The sequence below is a fragment of the Bacillus rossius genome, chromosome 1 (genome assembly GCF_032445375.1).
Source record: "Bacillus rossius redtenbacheri isolate Brsri chromosome 1, Brsri_v3, whole genome shotgun sequence".
NCBI lineage: Eukaryota > Metazoa > Arthropoda > Insecta > Phasmatodea > Bacillidae > Bacillus > Bacillus rossius.
The window spans coordinates 289,850,288-289,875,837 of NC_086330.1; the positions used below are offsets into that span (position 1 = coordinate 289,850,288).

Sequence of the window (25,550 nt, forward strand, 5' to 3'; positions counted from 1 at the left end):
ATTGTAAAATTTTTGTTTGTGAGAAATGTCATAAGCAGTTTGCCAGAAAAGATAATATGAAAACGCACATGAAGGCATGTAAAGGTCCTGCTGTGCGGCAGAAAGTAAAGGTTTCGGTGCAACAGCGATGCATCGATGTTCATAAGAGTATGCCTGGAAATGGTACTACTGTTGCAACGTCCATATCTGGATCGGGTCTGAAAGGTTCGTCTACATCAGCACGGTATCCTTGCAGCTACTGTGATACGTCGTTCGCATTTTTCCATGATGCACGAAGTCATGAGCGGAGCAAATGCAAAAAGAATCCTTCTCGTATAAAGTTTCGATGTGATGAGTGCCTTAAATGGTTTACTCGAATCGATAGTTTGCGACATCATGCGAAAAAATGTAAAGGTGGAGTCTGTGCTCCTACTGCTGAACTACCTGCCGACATTTCGACTCCTCGCTTTATATTGGAGACACGAAAGTGTACAACCAAAAAAACAGATGATCAGCAACCGATTGTTAAGACGTCTGAACATGGAACTAAACCTAAGACTGTGTTCGGAGCATTACAAGTGAACGAAATGGCTTCTACTTGGCGCAGTCTGCATTTCGTGGAACGTTGAAAGACTACTATTATCTAAGTACGTTCGGTGAGTCGAAGGACAGTTGTAATTTTCTTGACGATATCAGACAGAAGATAATCAATCAGCTTACTGATGATGTAGCAACAAACGGACCTTTGAAATATAACTTGTGGTTGGACTGTATATATGGAAAGCCATATCCGTTCGATGACAAAGTGAAGAAGTGTGCATTCAAGACATCGGCTGCAGTAATTTACAGTTCTAACGATGTGAAGCAAACTGTTAAAAACGGTATCCAGAAACTCTGTCAAGAAGAGGTGGACTATGTCTGTAAAGGTTCTGGCTGGACTCTGTCTAGTATAAACCGATTGGCGCTAAGAATTAGTCATTTCACACCGCTGCGGAACTAAATGATTATAAGATTGCTGGCTTTCGTAAGTGATCCTGTAGTAGAATAGAAATTATGTAATAAATATTATGTTTGTAAAAGAACTTGCGGTGTTTAATTCCTCGAACCTGTTACTTTTATGTTAAATTGATGTTATATTTAATTTTTTTGCATCATCCTAAATCGTACCAAGGACCTTAGTCGATCTAATTAATCAGTATATTGATCGGAAATTTATTTAATGATTTCTGAACTTTTTCCCGGATCTCTAGCATTAAAATTATACATTTCCAATATGGTGGTCTTGATGTCTGATAGGATGGTGGCCGTAGAGGATTTAGAGTCTCTTTACGAATGTTGAACATGGTTTATTTAAATTATTTTTTTTACATAAGATTAAACATTATTGCAACGATCGGGTATCGAACCGAGGACGGGAATCGATCGAATCAATATGTAAATTAATGAGTGATTTATTTAATGAATTTTGGAACTTTTCCCGAATTTCTAGCTAAATAATTATGGATTTTCAAGATGGCGGCCAAATGACAAGATGGCGGGTGTCACAGTAATAAATGATTACTGCACTCTAGTGGGTAAGAATTAAACTAGCATGGTGTCAGCGCACTCTAGCCGACGATACAATGATGTTGGCTTCCAGCATCGAAGACAAGATGGCGGACATGACGTCATACTACCTGATGGTATATGTGCATTGGTAAAAGTGGTGGGGGTCAGTCTGCCAGCAGCCACCTAGGGGGAAGAATCTGTCGTCATTTTTAATTTTTTTTTGCACCCACCGGGTTCGAACCGCGGACTCCGAGCTCCGTGTCGTAAATGTTTGTTTTTTAAATATTTTTTATTAAAATTTTATTATTTGAATTTTTTTATAATTTTTAAAAAAAAATTCATTAAAATCAGATAATAAATTTAAAGATGGCGACCGTAACTAAAATTGCAACGGTGGCGACATAATCCAAGATGGCGGTCATGGTATCCTTATTCCTAGAAATGGCTTAACTGAGGCTTGAGTTAAGGATGCTTAAGCCAGTTTTAGGAATTTTCAGCCGCTGGGATTTTTAAGGACTAAAAACGGGAATTTTTCCCTCGAAACGGGATATTTTTCCCTCGAAAAGAGAAATTTTTAATTTGTGGAATTTTTTGAAATTTTTTGGCGGAACTTTTTTCCACAGAAATGGAAATTTTGGCGATTTTTGAGGAATTTTGGGGCAAATTTTGCCCAATTTTGGCGGATTTTGAGGATCAAATTCAAGGTCAAGGTCAAAGGTCAAGGTCACAACCATCCAAGATTGCCGCCGTGACGTCACAATCCAAGATGGCGGACACCGACACCACCACCACCGCCTGAGGCCTGTTTCCGGACCGTCATTCACATACTACTGTCATGAGTTTTTTTTTTCTCCAAAATTTGTACTCTAGATAGCTTAGAATTTATGGTTTAGTAATTAAATTAATTTTTTTATCGTTTTGTTTTTGTGATTGTTACACCTGTAAATAATTACATAAAATGTCTAAAATTTTGCATACATGACATTTTGTGTGTCAAAACAACACTTCATATTATTGAAGCTACTGAACTTAAATAATTTTACTAGAAGTAAACCATGGGAAGGGGGAGTGGGGAGAAAAATGTATTGCTTGGCTAAAGTCTTTCTGGTGCTGAAAACATGTCCAATTTAAGATTTACCTATTTTAATGCTTTTGTTATTATAAAACATTTTATTTGAATAAAATCTTCAATGTGTAATGTTAGAAACAAAAATATTTTTATGAATTTTTTGTTAGGTGTCACCTATTTATTGCTTTTGTTTATTATTTTTTGTTAGTAAAATTATAAGGTAAAACCTTTTTTAACTTTTGACTTAACCTGTAAAATTACTGTTCACTAAATAATAAATAAATTTAGTTTACATTTATAATTTACAATTTTTTTTAAATTAATACTTAACAAAGGTGTACAACTTAATTGTTTTTATCGTAATAGTGAAATTTGGTATTTAGGAAAATTTCATTGCCTTTTATGTTTTGCCTTGGATTTCGGTGATATTTCATTTTTATTGTTACTTATATAATCATTTTTCTTACTGTAGAGACAGTTAAATGCTTGTTATTGGTTATTGTTTTATGTCACTGTTATCACACTGGTAATCAAAGAAGACCTGATTAATGATAAAAAATTTCTTATCAGTTGTTGCAACAAGTGAATGTAAATGGCCATGAAGCTTTAACAAGATGTACAGCAACATCTGCAAAAGAGCACCGCAGTGCACCGATTCATGGCTTGTATGTCGTAGAGTACGAGAGTCGTGAGAAAATCCTTCGTGGCTAGGAATTAGTGGTATTGGTAGCTGATATGTGCGCACGAGCTAGTTCTTGACTGAGCACTCCCAGACGTCTTGACGAGGGTAGCACTCGGCAAGCAGCGCTCGACTACGGGCCGCCAGTCTCTCTGTGAACAATAACACTGTAGATACGAGAACCTGGCAGCTAATTAATTGCTGGCCTTTTACTTCTCTTCATGGGTCGTGATGCCCGTAATCTCCATTGACAAGGCTCCATACAAATTATTTATGAGTCTAAGGGTTGCTAGTTCGTCTGCCATTTATAACAATGTTATGGCTGCACGATACAGTATCCCCACAGTTAATGTGAATGTGCAAGACATCTCTTTGCAGTGAATGAAGGTGAGGGCGGGTGGAAAGATGTTACAATCACGGGTGGCTAGCACTCACAAGACCGTTGCTGTGTGCGCGGTGAGAGTTTCGTGCGACATGTCTACTTGAAGCGGCTGCCAGTTGGCGACTGCTGAGCCGATTGTCAAACCCAGCTGCTTGTGCGCAAAGTACGGGCACCAAAACACAACTCTTAAACAACATTGGGTATCATTAAATAGAGACAATGTAAAGGCACCACTATAATAATGAACTAAAATATATATAGTATTACATATAATGCTAATATCATTTAATACAGAGTCAGTATAACTTAACAGCTGTATGTTAAAAAATATAGGCATTAATGAATTAGACTTGGACATCAGAAAAAACCAACCAAAAACATATCAGAATACTCAGTTTCGAGAATTGAACATGAAAATGAAGATTCAGCTCAAAAAGTTTTTGAACTTTACTCCTAACAAGTTTGGCATTAAAAAAAGTGTAGTCTTCAAAGATACACCTAACAGTATTAACTTAATACCATGCCTGTGGCTAGAGTAGTATACAACAAAAATAACTAATTTTACCATAACATGTTAACGAGAGTAGGTAGTAGCTATCAGCAGTTTCATCAGTCATGTAGGAAAAAGTTTGAGAAATTATATCATATACTTACGAATAGGGAGTGCTCTCTCTCTCTTTCTCTCTCTTTTTCTCTCTCTCTTTCTCTCTCTTTCTCTCTCTCTCCCCCTCCCCCTCCCTCCCTCCTCTCCACATTATTGTGAAAATAGTGGCTGAAAATTATATCTTTAGGTCTCCGAGGAAGAGTTAAACTTCTGTTCAAAAATAATGGAAATAATTAATTTTAGTTAAAAAGTATATGAACACATCAAATTGATTGAACTGATATGAAACAGTGCGGGAAGTATTTTAATAACGTTAACACGGGTTTTTATTTACAGAATTTCAATTATCCAGGCATCGGTAGGTCCGAACTAATACGGATAATCAGGAGTTTACTGTACTTTGCTCAGAAACATTACTGTACTGCTATGGACGACAACATAATTAACACTAAAATTAACTCTCATTTAAATTAATATTTTCGAAAAAACCTTTTTAATGTTTGCATATTCCTTTTTTATAGTCTTCCACCACATGGAAAAATTAACAATCATGTAGTCCAGTGACTTATACATATATACACTGATACACAAACTTGCTTAACAATTTGCAAAAAATGGATGCATGTTCTTACTGACTATTAAAAATAAATCTTTCGAGGCTTTCAAACTATAAATTACATATTTATCAAATGGTAAAACAGAAAACTTACATTCTACATTGCCTGCAAACTTGAATGGTTGAATATCAGGCTATGTTTATGTTATAGTACCTACTGCTAAAGGCAGGGATAAATTGTAAACAGAATTTACAAATAAATTGAATACTAAAAAAGAAAGGCAACAACAGCGACAGCAGGAATAATTAGACAATACACTATCAATAATCCATGTAGTTTGCAATTAACACAAGTCACACATTTGAACATTACTTACCAAAATAGACCGAAAAAACACAATTTATAACTATTCAGCCGAAGGTACTGGCCTTTCTGAAGTATCACCGAAACTGTACTGACAATAAAAGTACTTCTGGATTTTTCTGGAAAAAGAAATTATTTTAATAATTTTCAAGCCAAAGATGTTGAATTGGACAAAATTTTAGGTATGTAAATGTAACCTAAATAGTATTGATAAGTTCTTTTGATACTTTTTCTTTTTTACCCCTAAAATTGCCTAATTTGGATTGAAATGTTAGCAAAATACACATAAGTATGCAAGATGGAAACTCATTCTGTCAAAAACTTGTTTGGATTAACACATCTACACTGAGCACAGCATTGTTATTGCATTCAAAGACTTTTGAACACTTGTGTTGTGACAATTTTTTTATGTTGTTCAGTTATATTCTTGGTTGCGCATTTTCCTGTTTGTCCAGGAGGATTTCCATGTTGCAGCAAATTGCCAATCTTGTTGTACTGATTTAACCTCATGCACGTTGTTTTTATAAGGAAGGATGATATCAGGAATTGCAAATCTTGTACAGCTTTCACCCTGGGTTCTGTACACATGCAAGGATGGATCCAGAATGAGGCTCAGGGAGGGGCAAAATTAATTTTTGTAATAAATTTTAGTATATATAGAATTGAAGTACCGAACATGGTCTTAATTAGCTTGCTGCTCTTTTTAACAGTGGGTTGTAAGCTGAAGAAGAATTATTTTTAGTTCTTTTTTAGTTTCTTTTTAAACTTATTTTACACCATAAAACAATTTGATACATTCACCATTTTTTAATAAACAAATAATAGTTTTTAACAGAAATTGCATTTTTATGATAAATAGTCTTAAGTAAAATGTATAATTTATCCAAAGGATGTGAAAATAAATATTGAATTGAATAATATTCATCCTGAAATATACAATTTTACCATTTAGAGTTTATATCGACATTATTTTATTTACAATTTCTGTAATAAGGTTATTTTTAATGGAAAATTCTGTACTCATGACAGAGTTTAATGATAAAGTAAAGTAAATTTAACTTTAAAAAACCTACCTTAAAAGTATTATTTTCATTTATAACTATACCCATACATCTTACATGTACTGTACTATATCAAAAAGGGAATTATTCGTTTTCCTGTTTTAGCAAATCTGTCAATAAAACTGTCTACATTCACTGAAATGTTTCGATGCACACATAGAAGAGCGAGACCTGTGAGCCGATGTTCTGACATTTGTGACCGCAGCCAAGTTTTCAGTCTTCGAAGGGCTGAAAAACTCTTCTCAGAACTGGCGTTGCTGATTGGGAAAGTAGAAAGGATGTGAAGCAACTTATGAATCAAGGGATACACATCATTGTCTCAGGCACTCAAAGCTTTCACCACATTCTGTGGACCCTCAATTCATTCAGGAACCTCACTCCATTTATTCTAACACAGAAAAAATTCGCCCCTGAGAAGGATAGGTACAGCTTTGTTATCAACCTCTATAAAAGGTAGGAAAATATTAATAATGACATTAATATTTCTGTCGTAGGAATTCGGTCTTCACTTGGTTGTTAATTGCACTTGGTGTCAGGAAGGATAAATTAAAAACATCCAAGGGTAGCAAGTGGAAATATCCCTTGTAGATCATTTAGAATATAGTCCAATAAGTTCACATATATAGCAATCCTGAAATAACTTTCTTTACTTGTATATTGTCTGATAGTTTGGACGATTTTTCTGGCGACCACAAAAACTGAGAAGAATGATTTTAGTGTCGAGATCATTTCCATGTTTCTCAATTCTAGACCACACTTGATGGAAATTATGTTCTGCTCTTCTCTATGAGATGTGAAAATACTGATTTGTGTTTTAAATTGGTTCTGAAGCAGCAACCAGACCGAATGACGGCTTTTGCAGCAGCCTGCTGAGTGGAAATGTAATGGATAGTATGTTGCTCAGAGAAAACATAGACATTATGAACTGGCAGTCACAAAGTGATGTTGAGAGTGCATATGCTTTTCTAGCAGTAGCAGGGTCACGCCATTTACAAATGGCATTCAATGAAGTTATTATTTTAAGCAGATAAACAGAGAACTGGATTACACCGTCATGACGTTCCACCCATCTTGTTTCACAATGACCAGCTAACTGACCCCCTAACTTCCATAGAATGACAATGTTTATTTTCCCAGAAGAAGAAAAGAACGAAATTGTTTCTTTCATAGTTCCAATCGAATTCCTTTTGGCAGGTACCTCACTCCATTTTGAAATATAGTTGCTGGGAGCATGGTTAAAGCATGGAGTCCTTAAAGAATTTTTAGCTTCTTTCTGTATTTCAGCGACTGCCCCTCGTGTTTCTGATAGCATTACTTAGCATTCATCTGTGCCAATACCCACACACTGCTGACCCATACCTTTCAAATGCCGCAGGACTATGCCTCCCAAATCTTTTCCTGTGAAGGAGAGCTCGTCATTATTAGTCATCTGTGTTTTTCGTTGTGTTTTTTTAAATGATTTATCCTGTACTGTTTTACTTTCGCTAAATAAGTCTCCACTATCTTCAACTTGCACTCTTTAAATATCGTGGAAAGCATCTTCAAAACCCATAAAGTCTTCTCTTAACTCACCCTTGTGTACATACCGCAGAACGAGACTTATCTGTGATTTGTGTGATAAGTCTGTAGTTTCGTCAAATATAATTGAATAAATTTCTGCCTGCAATACGTTTGTCAAAATTTGACTAGAAATCTTGTTACCACAACTGTCAATCAGCTGATTTTGTGTGGTCTAGAGGATGTGTGTTTAAAATGATCTTCAATGTATTTTATCTCCTGCAGATACTTACACGTAAGAGGTCTCTGAAATTACCTTTATTGCATATGTTTTCACTTGTCTCTGACAACATGAGCTGACCATCTTTCCAATGTCCACGAAATGGAATATTCTTTCGTCTAATTCTGCTGCCTAATCGTCTGATCAGGATACACTACTTACTTGAAAGAAACTCTACCAGTCATGAAACACATGTGATGCTTTATTTTTTTTTCATAACTAGATTCAAAATTTTGCTGTGAAAATTGCATTGCTCTAATCATGACCGATACCAAATTCGAAGTTTATACGTAAATAGTTACTATAATTATTATATAATACTATTTTTACATGTTTAACATGCACTAATTTATAACAAAATTGTGTATCCTAAAATATTTTTTTTTATCTGAACAAACTTATTGTAAACAATTCTGAAACTTGTTTTCTCTTAAAAGTCTTAAAAGCATGTACACATAATTTTGTATGTACACTCTAATATATATATATATATATATATATATATATATATATATATATATATATATATTAGAGTACCAGTACCTAATCAATATTATTTGTATGTATTCTAGACACCACAAATTAATTGTAAAGAAATCCGTATCTTAAAATCTAAATGTCATGTACAAAAGCTCTAAATAGATAATTTGGTACAAACAGTATTTCCATTTTTCAGAATAGTCTAATGGTACCTGCCACGAAAAATTCTGAGTAGGCTGTATTTTGGGCTACAACTGCCAGGGGTTTGTATCATACATTTTCATTGCGCTGAACGCCGAATGTTGTGTACGAAATAAATAAAATAATTTAACAAAATTGAATTGAACAACATTTTTTGACATGAATTCGATGAACGTTTTACTTTATGGTCGGGCGATAATATCAGAAAATTGCAACATCAGACCACGACAAACTCGGCTCGTCGTTCACAACCACTGGCTCAGCTGACTCCATATCAACATCAGAATCATCAAGAGAGCATATCCACATTCATTACCAAACCATTACTTCTCGCGAGGTAGACAGCTGAGACTAGCTTGAGCACCAATTACGTGCCTCGTTCAGGGGCTCGTTTTGCCCCACTGGCTCATTTCTCTCTGCTTCTTTTTGCCTCTTCACATACCTACGACACTTCTCCGCATTATTAATTGCTTCTGCTCAGGTTGATTTTGCTTGTTTTCTTTCTTTTCTCCTACATAACCTGTTTTTATTAGGCATTTTGGGATTAATGGCTCCAAAAGCAAAGTTAGTAACTTTATAGTTATTCCTTTCAACTAGTACCACTCAGTGCTCACTCACGAGCATCTTTAAGCTTAAATAACGCAAATCAGTCTGTTACTTATAAAGTTGCAGCTCTCGCCGACTTCAATTCGACGCTCTCCCCCGAAATTCATTACGTCATTACTGCCTATGTTAACCGGGTGAGTCATGCGTATTGAACACGAGCACATTCTGCTCTAATAAGATACATTTACTTGAGCTCTGTAGATTTCATAGTTTATGAGTTTTAGGATGTGTCAAATCTTCAGCCAAATTGACACAACCTGAGATTAAAGACATTTATATTCCTGTTGTAAATTCATGTCAAAAAAAGTCTCAATGGAATATATAAATAGATGTGTGACAATGTCCGTGGACTGGCCGTCGAGACGCCGAGCCCAAGTGCACGGGAAACTGTCGCAGAGCATGATCCCGGCTCTGGGCGAGGTGATGGGCCGCCCGCTGAGCGACGACGAGGCCCGCCTGTTCCGGGCGCTGCTTGGCTGGGGCGACGCCGACCTGCTGGGGTTCCGCTCGTGGGCCGGCGCGTGCGCCCTCTGCGAGCGGCTGTTCGGCTCGCCTCAGGACTGCTGCTGCGAGGTGGAGCGCGCCGACTTTGAGTCACTGCCTCGCCGGCTCGCCGGGCTGCGGCTGGACCCCGCACTCCGTGATGTCCTCTCCAGGATACGTGACTTGTGAAGTGCTCATGTTTGTGGTTTATTTCCCACGTACTCTCTCTTTTTCAGTGTGCTCTGTTGCCAAATATACCCAAAGAGCATAAAAGTTTTCGAGTCAATTGTATAATGTAATGAGAATATTTTTTTTAATGTACTCAAAAAATTTGTTTTAAAGGAAAATTTGTAATTAGAATTTGAAAATGAATTTCCATCTTGTATTTAATCAAAATCATTATTTGATAATAATAAATTCTTACTTCTAAGGAAATGTAACTCAAATACGTCATTTTGATTTCAACCATTTTGTCCTAATCATAATAAAAATATTAAGGTCATGTCATCAAAAACAAAAATAATATTTATTTTATTAAAATATACTTGTTTTAAATCGAACTAATTTTAGTCATGGATAGTACTAAATTTACTCAATTATCACAAGTAGGGGAAATAAAAGGATCCTACTGTCTTTATCAAGACCATCACATTCTTCGTGATAGTACACTTTGCTTACTCAACACAATCTAATGTCAATTATTTGCAAATGAGGCATGACCATCCTTTTTTCCTGTGATAATTTTACTGTATCTCGTTAGTTCCGGCCTGAAGAAATGAGGGGTTTATGTCTGCTTGGTTTTGGTTTTATTCCCTTCCTAGCTACATTTATTTTCGTTTAACAACTTCGAAACACTTTTGTCAGTCTATTTCAAACAACTGTTCAACAGTGTTTTGGGCTCGGGAATTTATTACAGTTTTCCTTCATGTTGTAATTTTTTTGCAATTTTGGGGCTGATAGTAATTCTTGCAACTAAACATCAAGATTTCTAGAAGTGTTCAATACATGTTTACCCCATCTGACGATTTTCTGTATTAATCGAGAATAATCCAGACGTCACCAGCCCCTCATGCCAACATGGCCGACTTCTGGCCACGTCTTTGCTGACCTGATGTCGACCGAAGCTCACCGACGGGTGCTGAAGCACTCACCAAGAGAATGAAAAAAACTTGGCCTTCAGGCGTTGCGGGCGGTAGCACAGCACTGTCATTCGTTGTGCCTTAAGCATTTACGGGGATGAAAATACCCGAAACAATATAAACACGAGCCACTTTTTGTCAACAACATGGACACACATATGAAAGCTTATGTGAATGAAACATCTGACCGTGCGATAAAGATGGTTCAATATCCATCGAACACACGGATTCATCACTAGTAGGGAGCTGAGATGATAATAGCATTTGGTTTATACTTCTCTTGTCACTGTTCAGTTCCATCGTACTTACAAAATACAGTCAAGAACTAAAACCCATAACCGGTTTTAATCAAAAAAATTAGATTAGAGTTCACAGTATCGTTGTCGTAATCAGTGCTCACTATCAGCAGTAAAAGTTCAGGGGCACTTAGCCCGTTATAGCCTCACCAGCGGCCCGGCACACACCTATCATGCCATCTGTCGGGCCTTGTGTGCACTACTACCATGGTCGTGGCACTTAGCTAGTTTTATAGGTTGATGGCGATGTTACTTAGCTTGTATTTTCAGGTCTAACTCAGTATTTTTTGTTGGCACTTAGCACTATTATAATGTTCAGTCTTCATATACTTATTTTGGTGTGAACTTTACTTTTGTTCATTGTCAGTCCCTAGGCCTCGCCTTGCTTTCCAGCGCTGGCCAACCCCGGCTTACCTCTAAGCCCCTTGCCTTGGCTGCGCTTACCAAATCTCAGGATTACCCTTGCCTATGGTAATGCATAGTGTCTGTAATTCACCTCCTGCACCCGGCTCCTGGGCACGTCACTGTGTCCGGTAAACCAGGGCCTTGGTCATGCATGGTGACGCCTGGCGAACCACGCATGGTCATCGTCGTTCCCAGTGCATGCCCACATGCCCTCTGCCCCTTCCTGTTGTCTAAGAACTCAGACAGATTCCACTCTCTTGTCCCCGTGACTTCATTTAGGCGAGCAGCTGGCACCTAGTCCTCCTTGTTTTTTTCTCCCAGGGATGTCCAAAGTTTATGCGCACACACTTCACACTTCCTCTGTGCAACATCTGGTGGCCATTTTTGAACTATCTCCAACCCTATGCCTACTTTTGAGCTCTGGGCGCCATCTACTACCACTTTTGACAAATAATTTTTGAGTCCCTCCAGATCCGAAGGTCGCCATGCACCGCCACTTTACAGGCAGTTTGCCACTTTATTTCAGGCCTACCCAGGGTACCCCCACTTTCAGTCTTAGTACCTCCATCTTGTTTATTTTTTTTACTGCCACCATCTTGTTTTTTTTTACTGCCCCTAAGTTTAACTATGCGTGGCAACTATCCCTCAAGAGTTGTGTCTTCTGGTGTGCAAGCTTGATCTGAACTTACTCTCTATATCTCTGGTTTTTTTCATTGAACTTTTAACGAGGAATTGTCTCTATGGCATGTAGTCATGTTATAGGGGAATGTGATCCCCTCTCTCTCCTAATGTTCTTTTCTTTAAATTTTTCTTGATTTTGTTTCAGGTGTTTTTCATCGCCACCCAGTTATACTTTAAGTTCAGTGCTTCCAACTTAAAATCTGTGGGTTCGACATTACCCCCTGGTCCACTTCCTCAGATGGGCCTGCAGCCAAGTTCTCTGCATTGGCATAGGATTTCTGGGTCTTTTTACTTTGGACTCGTGTTCCGTCTTCCATCACGGCGTAACTGTCTTCTCCACGGAGCTGGCAGGGAGATACATCTCTACCAGCATGTAACACAAATTATATAGTCATAACTCTCTTACGCACCTATCTAATGTGAGTGGATATAGTGCTCCAAATAAATATCAAGAACATCTTTATAGTTGAGTTTTGTTTCTACAGTTTATGTTGTTTATCTATTTCAATGTGTTTTGATAATCTTAATCAATTAAAAGTAACAATACAGTCATACCACAGCCGGCTGATCGGCCCTTTTTAGGTAGATGTTTAAAGAAATACTACCTATTGTATCTGTTACCATGGTGCAACTTTCGGAAAAATTTAATATACTTTTCGTTTCATGGTCTATAGACCTCAAAACCATTATCAACTCAAAAGTTTATGCATTTAAATATCACAAATTTGTGGATATGTTTCCTGTCACAAATCACTTACAAACTGATACATAAAATCTAATTGTGGAAAATCTCAGTCATGTTCGTTAATTGGGCAATATCCGACCAAAGACGTAGAAATGGAAAAGGTTTATTGGAAAACAGAAATACCGTTGTAACTCCCACAATATAGAAAATATCAAATCCGTGTTAACGTATTATTACTTGTAGGAGAAATACCAAAATATATGTCTGAATAAGATTTTGATATGACCAACCATAACTCCAGGGATTTTAAAAACAAGGGTTGGAGGACAGAAATACATAACTCCCTTCGTAGGCACATTAAATTTGTTCAACTATTTTGTAAATCTTATAACTTGTATCTAAAACTTTTGTTTGAAACAATTTTTGATTTAACTATTGCTGCAAGGGGTTGAAAAAATGAGATGTGGAATTTAAAAAAAAATTCCATAACGCTCTTAATTTGCACGCTATTAAATCCATTCGAACTGTTTTTAAACTATATAAATATACTTTCTGCTGAAATAATTTCCCATAGAAACAACAATAACTACAAGGGGTGGAGAAAACAAAGGTTGGAAGTAAACAATATATATAATTTCCTTAATAAGGACATCTAGTCCAGGAATTTTAGAGTTTAAGCAGGAAAAAAAAATATTATAAAGCTGCAAATTTGGTCATTAGCACTATTCACCTTCCTGAACAACATACTGAATTTCCCCTGTTCTCCCGTGCCGGCGTCCATGTTTTTTTTCGGGCAAGAATGTCTTAAGTCGCAAAAATCGACACACAGGCGAAATTGACCCTTCAGAAATTAAACCCAAGAATAAATACTCTTCTATATATATTTTATTTCATCGTAAGATCATACTGAATAGCTGTAAATTTTCAATTAGTAAATAAAATACATTTTAAGCGGCATTAAAGAGATTATCTTTCAAGAATTTCTTGAAAAATTAGCAAAGTTACAAATCAAGTGACTCAGAGAGTATAAATTATGTCAGATAGCTAAAAAGTGGTTTCTACAATCGATATTTGCTACAGTTTTCTTTTTACAATGGTGTATTATTCATTTTCATGGGATGGTTTGTTTAGGATATAAGGCCGCCTAAACAATAGCGCGCGTCGTGTAATCACATACACTGGCATGCATCTTCAAGTGCAATTGCGAGTCTACAGAATCTACGTAAGTGTAAGCTAGTTATAATATTCAAGTAACATTCAGTTACACGCATATTATAAGTATGTTAATCATGTATACGTAATTTATATAAATGATTTGGACTGTTATGTTATGCAACACCTAAACTGAAACAACACTATTTCGATTCCTAATTCAGTTTTGTTTTAATTAATTTCAAAATAAATAACTTGCGTTAGGCCTATGGTAATATAACTTTTAGCACAGCATTTACTAACATAAATTTATTTTAATAAAACTGGAATACGGTTTTCTATGTTAATAAAACCCTCTCTTAATTATATGCAAAGTAGTAATTTTTGCAATATTTTCTACATTTCTTTCATTATAAATTATAAACTAAAAAAAAAGGAAAGCAATTTATTTCGTTCATGAATTAGATATAGTTACTTATAGAGTAGCTTCCTCTGGGTCATCTTCGTCGCCACTTCCATGAAAATCTTGAATTTCTATATTCATGCAGCTTCCTCCTCTACAATGTCCACACATCGTCGAGCAGGCCAATCCAGCACACCTGCATTTACATCTGTAGCCACAGTCTGTCTTACAGCCACAGGAAATCAGGCTCAACAAAGAATCAGGTGCAGGTGCCTGGCTAGTCAGTATTGGAACTAAGTATCCTCCAGCCAGTTTCCACCCCCAGTTGACTGAATTAAGGGATACTATATAATACCACTGCTGAACCTAGGGCAAAACACAAGTTTTATTATTTAATGTTTCGATATTATATACATTCAGTTACATTCTCAGTGTATAGTAGAAACAAATTACCTGATAATATGTCCGCAATGAATGTTCTGTACATGCTGCACTTAATGGTGGCAATGTCGATAGTTCAAAGGCTGCCGTAACAGACTGCTTAGCGATGGATCGTTTATACTGAATTACTCTGAGTTCATCCAAACTGGTGACATTTTCCCCACCGTACAGAGCTATCACGAATTTCTCTCCAGCAGCACAAACCTCCTCTTTCGTAGACTCTGGACTGTTGAACACTTGTGCAACATAGACCATGTCAGGTCTCTGGAGAATTTTCCATGCTTTTTTTTACCTTTGCCAAAGAAAGAAGATGTTGTGTCACAACCAGTAACTGCATGACAGAAGAGGACATTATCTTTGCTCTTTCCGATATGTTCTTGAATTTCCTTCACATGATACACTTTGTCACATTTTGTATTCGTACCTGGACTAAGGACTCTTAAGTCCATGTCATCAGTGGCGCGGGCTAACAGCATGACTACAATGTCTGTGTCAGATGCAACAACTGTGACATTGGTTCCCAATGAAGCCAGCTCAAGCGCTTTCTTCACAATAAGAGTATCAGCATCGCCCTCAGAATTGCACACTTTGATTCCTGCTGTTTTGAAATGGTTGGCCAACAAGGTGATCAGTCGTTCATTGTTGTGATGGTTACTTAGGAAATCAGCTTGCGTGGTGCTCGCAGATGTGTTCATGTCAAACATAAATTCAGCAGATATCCTTTTAGAAATAGTACTGTGATTTGATGGCTCTAAATTTATAAATGGCACTGCCTTGACTGCAGTGACGCACCAACTAATTTCCCCTGTGTGTATACAGCTTCGCATAAAACCATTCCAAGATGACGCTGAAAACTCTTCTAACCATCTAGCAGAGGTCCAAAGTACATCTGCTGCAATAGCATTTTTCACAGACCGAGCTGTAGCATCAGACACAGTGGCTAGCTCGCGAATGCTAATGCCCTTGAGTCCTGGCAATGTTGACTTTTTGTAACTGTGAACTTTAAGTTTGCCTCTGGCGGCTATGATGTCTGCTAATGGTGAATGAAGCTGTCTGTTAATTGTCATTGATTCTTGGTTTTGAGCTGGGATGATAAATCGCACACCACCCATTGAGTGGAATTTGCCATGTCCTGTAAGGGTTCTGATATTAAAATCAGCATTATTAAAGGCATATTAGATATACCCATTCTTGCTTCCACCAGTAGTGGCTCTGTCGTGCTCCAAAGCCGAAAATTCATATCTGAACAAAAATTATACAATTGTGTAGTACAACTAAGTTGCAAAATACAAGTGTATTAAAATTATAGGTGCTTTGAAACGAAGATAAAATAATTGCTTGGTAAGGAGAAATTAAAGATGATTATAATTAATTTTGTAAAAGAAGTGCATTAATAAAAAGCCTTATCTTTGAACCTCCTTGTAGCTTGCAGAGAATGAAAGACTGCTGAGAATATCTACCAGCTGTCTCGATGCATGATGCCGGTGAATAAATACACCAATGCCCAGAAGTGTAGCAGATATGTAAGAACGGGGACGGCATGCGGACATTATGGCTTCTCCGATTGCTGTCTTCTTTCTCTCGACAACTTCACCTTGAATTACTCCATTCAGAAATGTTTCCAATGTTTCAGTAGCTGTCCTGAATTTAGAGACTTCAAGGCAGGGTAAACTTTGGTGTCGAACACTAATGATCGAATATCTCGCCTGATTATATCTGCTGCTGCCTCTACAATGCGAATATTCTCCTGTTCTTCCGTTGTCCTCTTGTCCAAATACCATTTGGCATGCAGAATACTACTCGCACTTCCCTTCAAGTTTACAATAGACGATTTTCGTGATATTTTAGTTATAAAAACACTATTCCCATAATTTAAATTAAGTTTCTCCTTCAAATATTTGGTAGTGCAAAGGGAATAATTAGGATTATTTGTATTGAAGTTTTTCATCTTTTCTATGAGGTCACTTAGAAGAAATGGTGAATCTTCAGCACTATAGTAGTATATAATAGGGCAAGCTGGGACAGGCGTCAGGCGCGAGGAGCGAGGAGACGGTCCGCCATCTTGGATTGTGACGTCACGGCGGCCATCTTGTATGAGTGTAACGGGACACAGCGTAACGGGACAAGTTTGACCTTGACCTTTGACCCTCAAAATCCGCCAAAATTGGGCAAAAATTGCCCAAAATTCCACAAAATTCGTCAAAATTTACATTTCTGTGAAAAAAATTCCGCCAAAAATTCTCAAAAAATTCCACAATTTAAAAATCAGGATTTCGAAAATCCTCAAAAGTCGTTTTGTCCTATAAAGAACCCAAATTCCTAAAAGCGGCTTAAAACTCCTAAGAGCTAGCCGCTCTAAGCCGCAGAGGTCATGACCTTGAAAATTAGGATGCGATGACAGCCATTTTGAATGATGACGTCACCGTTACAATTTCCGTCACGGCCGCCATCTTTAACTTTTTTATTTATTATCCGATTTAAACGAATTTTTTTTTAAAATTTATAAAAAAATTCACTTAATAAAAATTTAATAAAATATTAATAAAAAAATTACTTTTACGACACGGAGCTCGGAGCCCTCAGTCCTTACCCGGTGAGGGCAAAAAAATAAAAATGGCGACCGATCCTTCCCCCCGTGGTGACTTTTGGCACACTGACTCCCACCACTTTTTTTCAAAGCATATATATCGTCACCTAGTATGACATCATGTCCGCCATCTTGTCTTCGTTGCTGGAGACCACCATCTTGTTTTCGTCGGCGAGAGTGCACTGACGCCATGTTAGTTTAGTTCTTATCCGCTAGAGTGCAGTAATCATTTAGTACTGTGACACCCACCATCTTGAAATTTGGCCGCCATCTTGGAATCGTGTAATTATTTAGCTAGAAATTCGGGAAAAGTTCCAAAATTCATTAAATAAATCACTCATTAACTTACATATTGATTCGATCGATTCCTGTCCTCGGTTCGATACCCGATCGATGCAATAATGTTTAATTTTATGTAAAAAAATAATAATTTCAATAAACCATGTTCAACATTCGTAAAGAGACTTTAAATCATCTACTACCATCATCCTATCAGACAACAAGACCACCATATTGGAAATTCGTAATTGTAATGCTAGAGATTCGGGAAAAAGTTCAAAAATCATTAAATAAATTTGTAATCCATATAATGATTGATTGGATCGACTTAGGTCCTTGGTTCAATCCCTGGCCGATACAAAACAACTTTAATTTAAAAAAATACTAAAAAAGTGTTAGGTTTGAGAAAATAAAAACACCACAAGTTCTTTTAAAAAAATTTTATTACATAAATTCAATACACTACTACAAGTACAAAAAAAACACTGACAAATTACTAAAGCCTTTTGGATTCCTCGATTCAAACAGTCTTCTTATTGTACGGACTAAGCCTTTTACATGACTTTAAATGTCTATCCGATCCGGTCATCACCGCAGCCAGAGACGGACTGAAGTTCATATCACTTATATAGTCTCATTAGCCGGTACAACACATGAGTCAAATCAATAACCATGTTCATTATACGTCTCGGAGCATTTTTTATAATGACGATGTAAGCTATCGAGACGTGAAATTAGTTTATTGCACTTATTGCACTGAAATTGTATTCTTTGAACATTATAAGAACAACCGCTTCTTTCATGTCTGCGAGCATTTGAGGTGATAGTAAATCATACACCACAGTATTTGCACTGATGCGAAGTACGCTCTTCATTAATTGAAGTATTCAATGCTGATGAAACTTCAGCTAATGGTGGAACAGCACATATCGAAGTCTCCTCCAGTGTTGTCAGAGGCGTTGCCAACGGGATCTGCTCCAACATCGTCGGCGCCGACGTCATGGTTCCCGTAGTCGATGGTACATCCTCCATCGAGTACGACGTTAAAGTCGGCAAAGATGCCATCGAAGTCTCAAGAACAAGCAATTACACGTCTTATGCACCAGAAGAAACAAACTAGGTGATCCGTACACCGTCGACGTCAGTAACAAAACTGAGCGTCCTGCTGTCTAGGACTCGCTTATATACATGCACCGTATGGAATAATACGCTAGTCAAACCAAGAACATTTTACTAAAATACTAGAGTCAAAACAACATTAAAAAAATAGAAGCACCATCAAAAAAAAAGGAAGCACACTTGGAAGCACCTTCAAAAAAGGAAAAAAAAATTGGAAGCACCATCAAAAAAAGGAAGCACACTTGGAAGCACCTTCAAAAAAGGAAAAAAAAAATTGGAAGCACCGACTACGAAAAGGCAGCACATTTGGAAGCACCGACTACTTAAAGGCAGCACATTTGGCAGCACCGACAACGAAAAGGCAGCACATTTGGCAGCACCGACAACGAAAAGGCAGCACATTTGGAAGCACCGACAACGCAAAGGCAGCACATTTGGAAACACCGACTGCGAAAAGGCAGCACATTTGGAAGCACCGCCTACGAAAAGGCAGCACATTTGGAAGCACCGACAACGAAAAGGCAGCACATTTGGAAGCACCGACAACGAAAAGGCAGCACATTTGGAAGCACCGACTACGAAAAGGCAGCACATTTGGAAGCACCGACAACGAAAAGGCAGCACATTTGGCAGCACCGACAACGAAAAGACAGCACATTTGGCAGCACCGACAACGAAAAGGCAGCACATTTGGAAGCACCGACAACGCAAAGGCAGCACATTTGGAAGCACCGACTACGAAAAGGCAGCACATTTGGAAGCACCGCCTACGAAAAGGCAGCACATTTGGAAGCACCGACAACGAAAAGGCAGCACATTTGGAAGCACCATCATCGAAAAGGCAGCACATTTGGAAGCACTGACTACGAAAAGGCAGCACATTTGGAAGCACCGACTACGAAAAGACAGCACATTTGGAAGCACCGACAACGAAAAGGCAGCACATTTGGAAGCACCGACAATGAAAAGGCAGCACATTTGGAAGCACCATCATCGAAAAGGCAGCACATTTGGAAGCTCCATCAACAAAAAAAAAAAGGCAACAAGGAAGCACAAGTTACGAGATCTAAGTCTTAGAAATCAGAATACAAGAAATAAAAACATTAAATTCTTATAATTTAAATTGTTTATTTTATTGCTTTACATTATACAAATGCAAGTAAAACAAGCCATTATTGTATGTAGCCAGCATTCCTCAGTTCCTTGAGTATGAAGGATATTTCTTTGATGCACGAATAGTTTCCTGCACAAAGCGAACCATGTAGAAGTCTTAACCGGTCAACCAATATGTTTGGATCTTTCCATGATGTGTAATCAATCTCTTTTACCACCATCTTCCTTGCACCTTTAGAAATATTATGATCTCTGGTGTCTTCCGTTTTACCACCAACCTCAGGGTAACTTTCATGTTTGAGACGGTGATCATCACAAGCTTGATCAGATTTATTTAATATATCACGTCGTTTCCACCGTTTCGGTCTCAGGACACCGCCACATTCTTCGATCTTGGCAGCTTTAGGTGCTTCATCATAGTCTATGTCTTTGTCAACAGCCTCAGAGTCACTGTAACAATCACCGTAGAAGGAATCGTCTTCACCCAATTTTCCGTAATATTTCGATGTTGATGATGTTGAAGCGTCTTCATCGTCTTCATGCTTCCTTTTTAGGAGTCCATCATTTTTACAAAGTAGGAAAGATCTACTTGAATTCGGCTGGAATATATTCTCACTTTTCACGTTAAGGATTCTTCCATTGTCTTCATTCTTCCGTAAATCATCAACCTCCTTCAATTTAAGTTCTTTGTCGAGATCGGAAGAGCCAAGAAAATTATTGTGGTAATGCAGATCACTCTTCCTTAGGATGGTAGATTCATCGTTGTCCTCTAGCTTGTACGCAGGCTTGGCGCTACAAGTTCTTCCATGTCTTTTTAGGCTCTCTCTCCGCGTAAACGACTTGCTACATCGTACACAACTTATCATATTGCGCAGTGGATTTTTAACACAGTCATTCTTCTCGTGTTGTCTTTTATTCTTTCTCAAGATAAAATCTTTACTGCAAAACTTACACCTATGTTCTTTCGATACAGCGTCAGATCCCAAATCAGAATTCATATTAGTTACTGAGACTAATACCAGATACCAATTGAGTGTTTTAAATTAGATTCAATACTTAAATAGAAATTTTTTCATATTTCATCAGCGAGAATTAATATATCTCCTGCAAAAGTACTTTATGCATGTAGTTCTGCTTTTCAACAACAGATGTCGCCACATGTTGCTTGCAGGTAAATAATATTTAGTTATTTTATGCGGGATGCGGGATGCTCACTAACGATCGCAAAAGAAGGATGGCTTCGCTAGACTCCAAGGAAAAGGAAGTTCGTCTTGCATGTTGGTGCTCCACAGATGTCTCATGGCATAATATTAATTTGACTGAGTAATGATATGTGTTAATTCCACCTTATAAAAATATTGCAAGTTTTGATTTAGTAGCAGAAATTATCGAATTAAATGTAACTCCAAATAAAATGACATGTCTCATTAGACAAAAAAAATCCATGCAGAGAGCGGTTTCTCAGAATAGTCAGAAACACTTGAAGAAACCACAGTAATGATTGCAAGAACACGAGAAAACCATCAAAATATTGACAAGAATATTCAGGAGCACACGGAGAAAACCACCATAATATTGACAAGAATAATCGGAAGCACACGGAGAAAACCGCCACAAGTTTTCTTTGTTATCATAAAATTACAGAAAAAAATCAAAAATAAAAAAACACAACAAATTCAAAAACTGATTATGCTAGCTTGTGAACTTCTCATTGTTGAGCAAAGATAGAGTTCTAGTCCAAGCCAGAATCAGTTTTTGAATTTGTTGTGTTTTTTTATTTTTGATTTTTTTCTGTAATTTTATGATAACAAAGAAAACTTGTGGCGGTTTTCTCCGTGTGCTTCCGATTATTCTTGTCAATATTATGGGGGTTTTCTCCGTGTGCTCCTGAATATTCTTGTCAATATTTTGATGGTTTTCTCGTGTTCTTGCAATCATTCCTGTGGTTTCTTCAAGTGTTTCTGACTATTCTGAGAAACCGCTCTCTGCATGGATTTTTTTTGTCTAATGAGACATGTCATTTTATTTGGAGTTACATTTAATTCGATATTTTCTGCTACTAAATCAAAACTTGCAATATTTTTATAAGGTGGAATTAACACATATCATTACTCAGTCAAATTAATATTATGCCATGAGACATCTGTGGAGCACCAACATGCAAGACGAACTTCCTTTTCCTTGGAGTCTAGCGAAGCCATCCTTCTTTTGCGATCGTTAGTGAGCATCCCGCATCCCGCATAAAATAACTAAATATTATTTACCTGCAAGCAACATGTGGCGACATCTGTTGTTGAAAAGCAGAACTACATGCATAAAGTACTTTTGCAGGAGATATATTAATTCTCGCTGATGAAATATGAAAAAATTTCTATTTAAGTATTGAATCTAATTTAAAACACTCAATTGGTATCTGGTATTAGTCTCAGTAACTAATATGAATTCTGATTTGGGATCTGACGCTGTATCGAAAGAACATAGGTGTAAGTTTTGCAGTAAAGATTTTATCTTGAGAAAGAATAAAAGACAACACGAGAAGAATGACTGTGTTAAAAATCCACTGCGCAATATGATAAGTTGTGTACGATGTAGCAAGTCGTTTACGCGGAGAGAGAGCCTAAAAAGACATGGAAGAACTTGTAGCGCCAAGCCTGCGTACAAGCTAGAGGACAACGATGAATCTACCATCCTAAGGAAGAGTGATCTGCATTACCACAATAATTTTCTTGGCTCTTCCGATCTCGACAAAGAACTTAAATTGAAGGAGGTTGATGATTTACGGAAGAATGAAGACAATGGAAGAATCCTTAACGTGAAAAGTGAGAATATATTCCAGCCGAATTCAAGTAGATCTTTCCTACTTTGTAAAAATGATGGACTCCTAAAAAGGAAGCATGAAGACGATGAAGACGCTTCAACATCATCAACATCGAAATATTACGGAAAATTGGGTGAAGACGATTCCTTCTACGGTGATTGTTACAGTGACTCTGAGGCTGTTGACAAAGACATAGACTATGATGAAGCACCTAAAGCTGCCAAGATCGAAGAATGTGGCGGTGTCCTGAGACCGAAACGGTGGAAACGACGTGATATATTAAATAAATCTGATCAAGCTTGTGATGATCACCGTCTCAAACATGAAAGTTACCCTGAGGTTGGTGGTAAAACGGAAGACACCAGAGATCATAATATTTCTAAAGGTGCAAGGAAGATGGTGGTAGAAGAGATTGATTACACATCATGGAAAGATCCAAACATATTGGTTGACCGGTTAAGAATTCTACATGGTTCGCTTTGTGCAGGAAACTATTCGTGCATCAAAGAAATATCCTTCATACTCAAGGAACTGAGGAATGCTGGCTACATACAATAATGGCTTGTTTTACTTGCATTTGTATAATGTAAAGCAATAAAATAAACAATTTAAATTATAAGAATTTAATGTTTTTATTTCTTGTATTCTGATTTCTAAGACTTAGATCTCGTAACTTGTGCTTCCTTGTTGCCTTTTTTTTTTTTGTTGATGGAGCTTTCAAATGTGCTGCCTTTTCGATGATGGTGCTTCCAAATGTGCTGCCTTTTCGTTGTCGGTGCTTCCAAATGTGCTGCCTTTTCGTTGTCGGTGCTTCCAAATGTGCTGTCTTTTCGTAGTCGGTGCTTCCAAATGTGCTGCCTTTTCGTAGTCGGTGCTTCCAAATGTGCTGCCTTTTCGATGATGGTGCTTCCAAATGTGCTGCCTTTTCGTTGTCGGTGCTTCCAAATGTGCTGCCTTTTCGTTGTCGGTGCTCCCAAATGTGCTGCCTTTTCGTAGTCGGTGCTTCCAAATGTGCTGCCTTTGCGTTGTCGGTGCTTCCAAATGTGCTGCCTTTTCGTTGTCGGTGCTTCCAAATGTGCTGCCTTTTCGTTGTCGGTGCTTCCAAATGTGCTGCCTTTTCGTTGTCGGTGCTTCCAAATGTGCTGCCTTTTCGTTGTCGGTGCTTCCAAATGTGCTGCCTTTTCGTTGTCGGTGCTTCCAAATGTGCTGCCTTTTCGTTGTCGGTGCTTCCAAATGTGCTGCCTTTTCGTTGTCGGTGCTGCCAAATGTGCTGCCTTTTCGTTGTCGGTGCTTCCAAATGTGCTGCCTTTGCGTAGTCGGTGCTTCCAAATGTGCTGCCTTTTCGTTGTCGGTGCTTCCAAATGTGCTGCCTTTTCGTTGTCGGTGCTTCCAAATGTGCTGCCTTTTCGTAGGCGGTGCTTCCAAATGTGCTGCCTTTTCGTAGTCGGTGCTTCCAAATGTGCTTCCTTTGCTTTGTCGGTGCTTCCAAATGTGCTGCCTTTTCGTTGTCGGTGCTGCCAAATGTGCTGCCTTTTCGTTGTCGGTGCTGCCAAATGTGCTGCCTTTAAGTAGTCGGTGCTTCCAAATGTGCTGCCTTTTCGTAGTCGGTGCTTCCAATTTTTTTTTCCTTTTTTGAAGGTGCTTCCAAGTGTGCTTCCTTTTTTTTGATGGTGCTTCCAATTTTTTTTTCCTTTTTTGAAGGTGCTTCCAAGTGTGCTTCCTTTTTTTTTTTGATGGTGCTTCTATTTTTTTAATGTTGTTTTGACTCTAGTATTTTAGTAAAATGTTCTTGGTTTGACTAGCGTATTATTCCATACGGTGCATGTATATAAGCGAGTCCTAGACAGCAGGACGCTCAGTTTTGTTACTGACGTCGACGGTGTACGGATCACCTAGTTTGTTTCTTCTGGTGCATAAGACGTGTAATTGCTTGTTCTTGAGACTTCGATGGCATCTTTGCCGACTTTAACGTCGTACTCGATGGAGGATGTACCATCGACTACGGGAACCATGACGTCGGCGCCGACGATGTTGGAGCAGATCCCGTTGGCAACGCCTCTGACAACACTGGAGGAGACTTCGATATGTGCTGTTCCACCATTAGCTGAAGTTTCATCAGCATTGAATACTTCAATTAATGAAGAGCGTACTTCGCATCAGTGCAAATACTGTGGTGTATCATTTACTATCACCTCAAATGCTCGCAGACATGAAAGAAGCGGTTGTTCTTATAATGTTCAAAGAATACAATTTCAGTGCAATAAGTGCAATAAACTAATTTCACGTCTCGATAGCTTACATCGTCATTATAAAAAATGCTCCGAGACGTATAATTAACATGGTTATTGATTTGACTCATGTGTTGTACCGGCTAATGAGACTATATAAGTGATATGAACTTCAGTCCGTCTCTGGCTGCGGTGATGACCGGATCGGATAGACATTTAAAGTCATGTAAAAGGCTTAGTCCGTACAATAAGAAGACTGTTTGAATCGAGGAATCTAAAAGGCTTTAGTAATTTGTCAGTGTTTTTTTTTTGTACTTGTAGTAGTGTATTGAATTTATGTAATAAATTTTTTTTAAAAGAACTTGTGGTGTTTTTATTTTCTCAAACCTAACACTTTTTTAGTATTTTTTTAAAT

At 37.7% G+C, this 25,550-nt stretch overlaps 1 protein-coding gene across 3 annotated transcripts in view; it reads left to right on the top strand.

Moving 5' to 3' along the window:
• Positions 1-10,088, top strand: part of LOC134527719 (uncharacterized) — a 260,507-nt gene extending 250,419 nt beyond the window's left edge. For all 3 annotated transcript variants that reach the window (XM_063360633.1, XM_063360632.1, XM_063360634.1), the window contains one exon: positions 9,703-10,088. In XM_063360633.1, coding sequence (XP_063216703.1) covers positions 9,703-9,978 — 276 coding nt within the window. In that variant the 3' untranslated portion in view covers positions 9,979-10,088. The remainder of the gene's footprint in view (positions 1-9,702) is intronic.
• Positions 10,089-25,550: the final 15,462 nt, after the last annotated feature.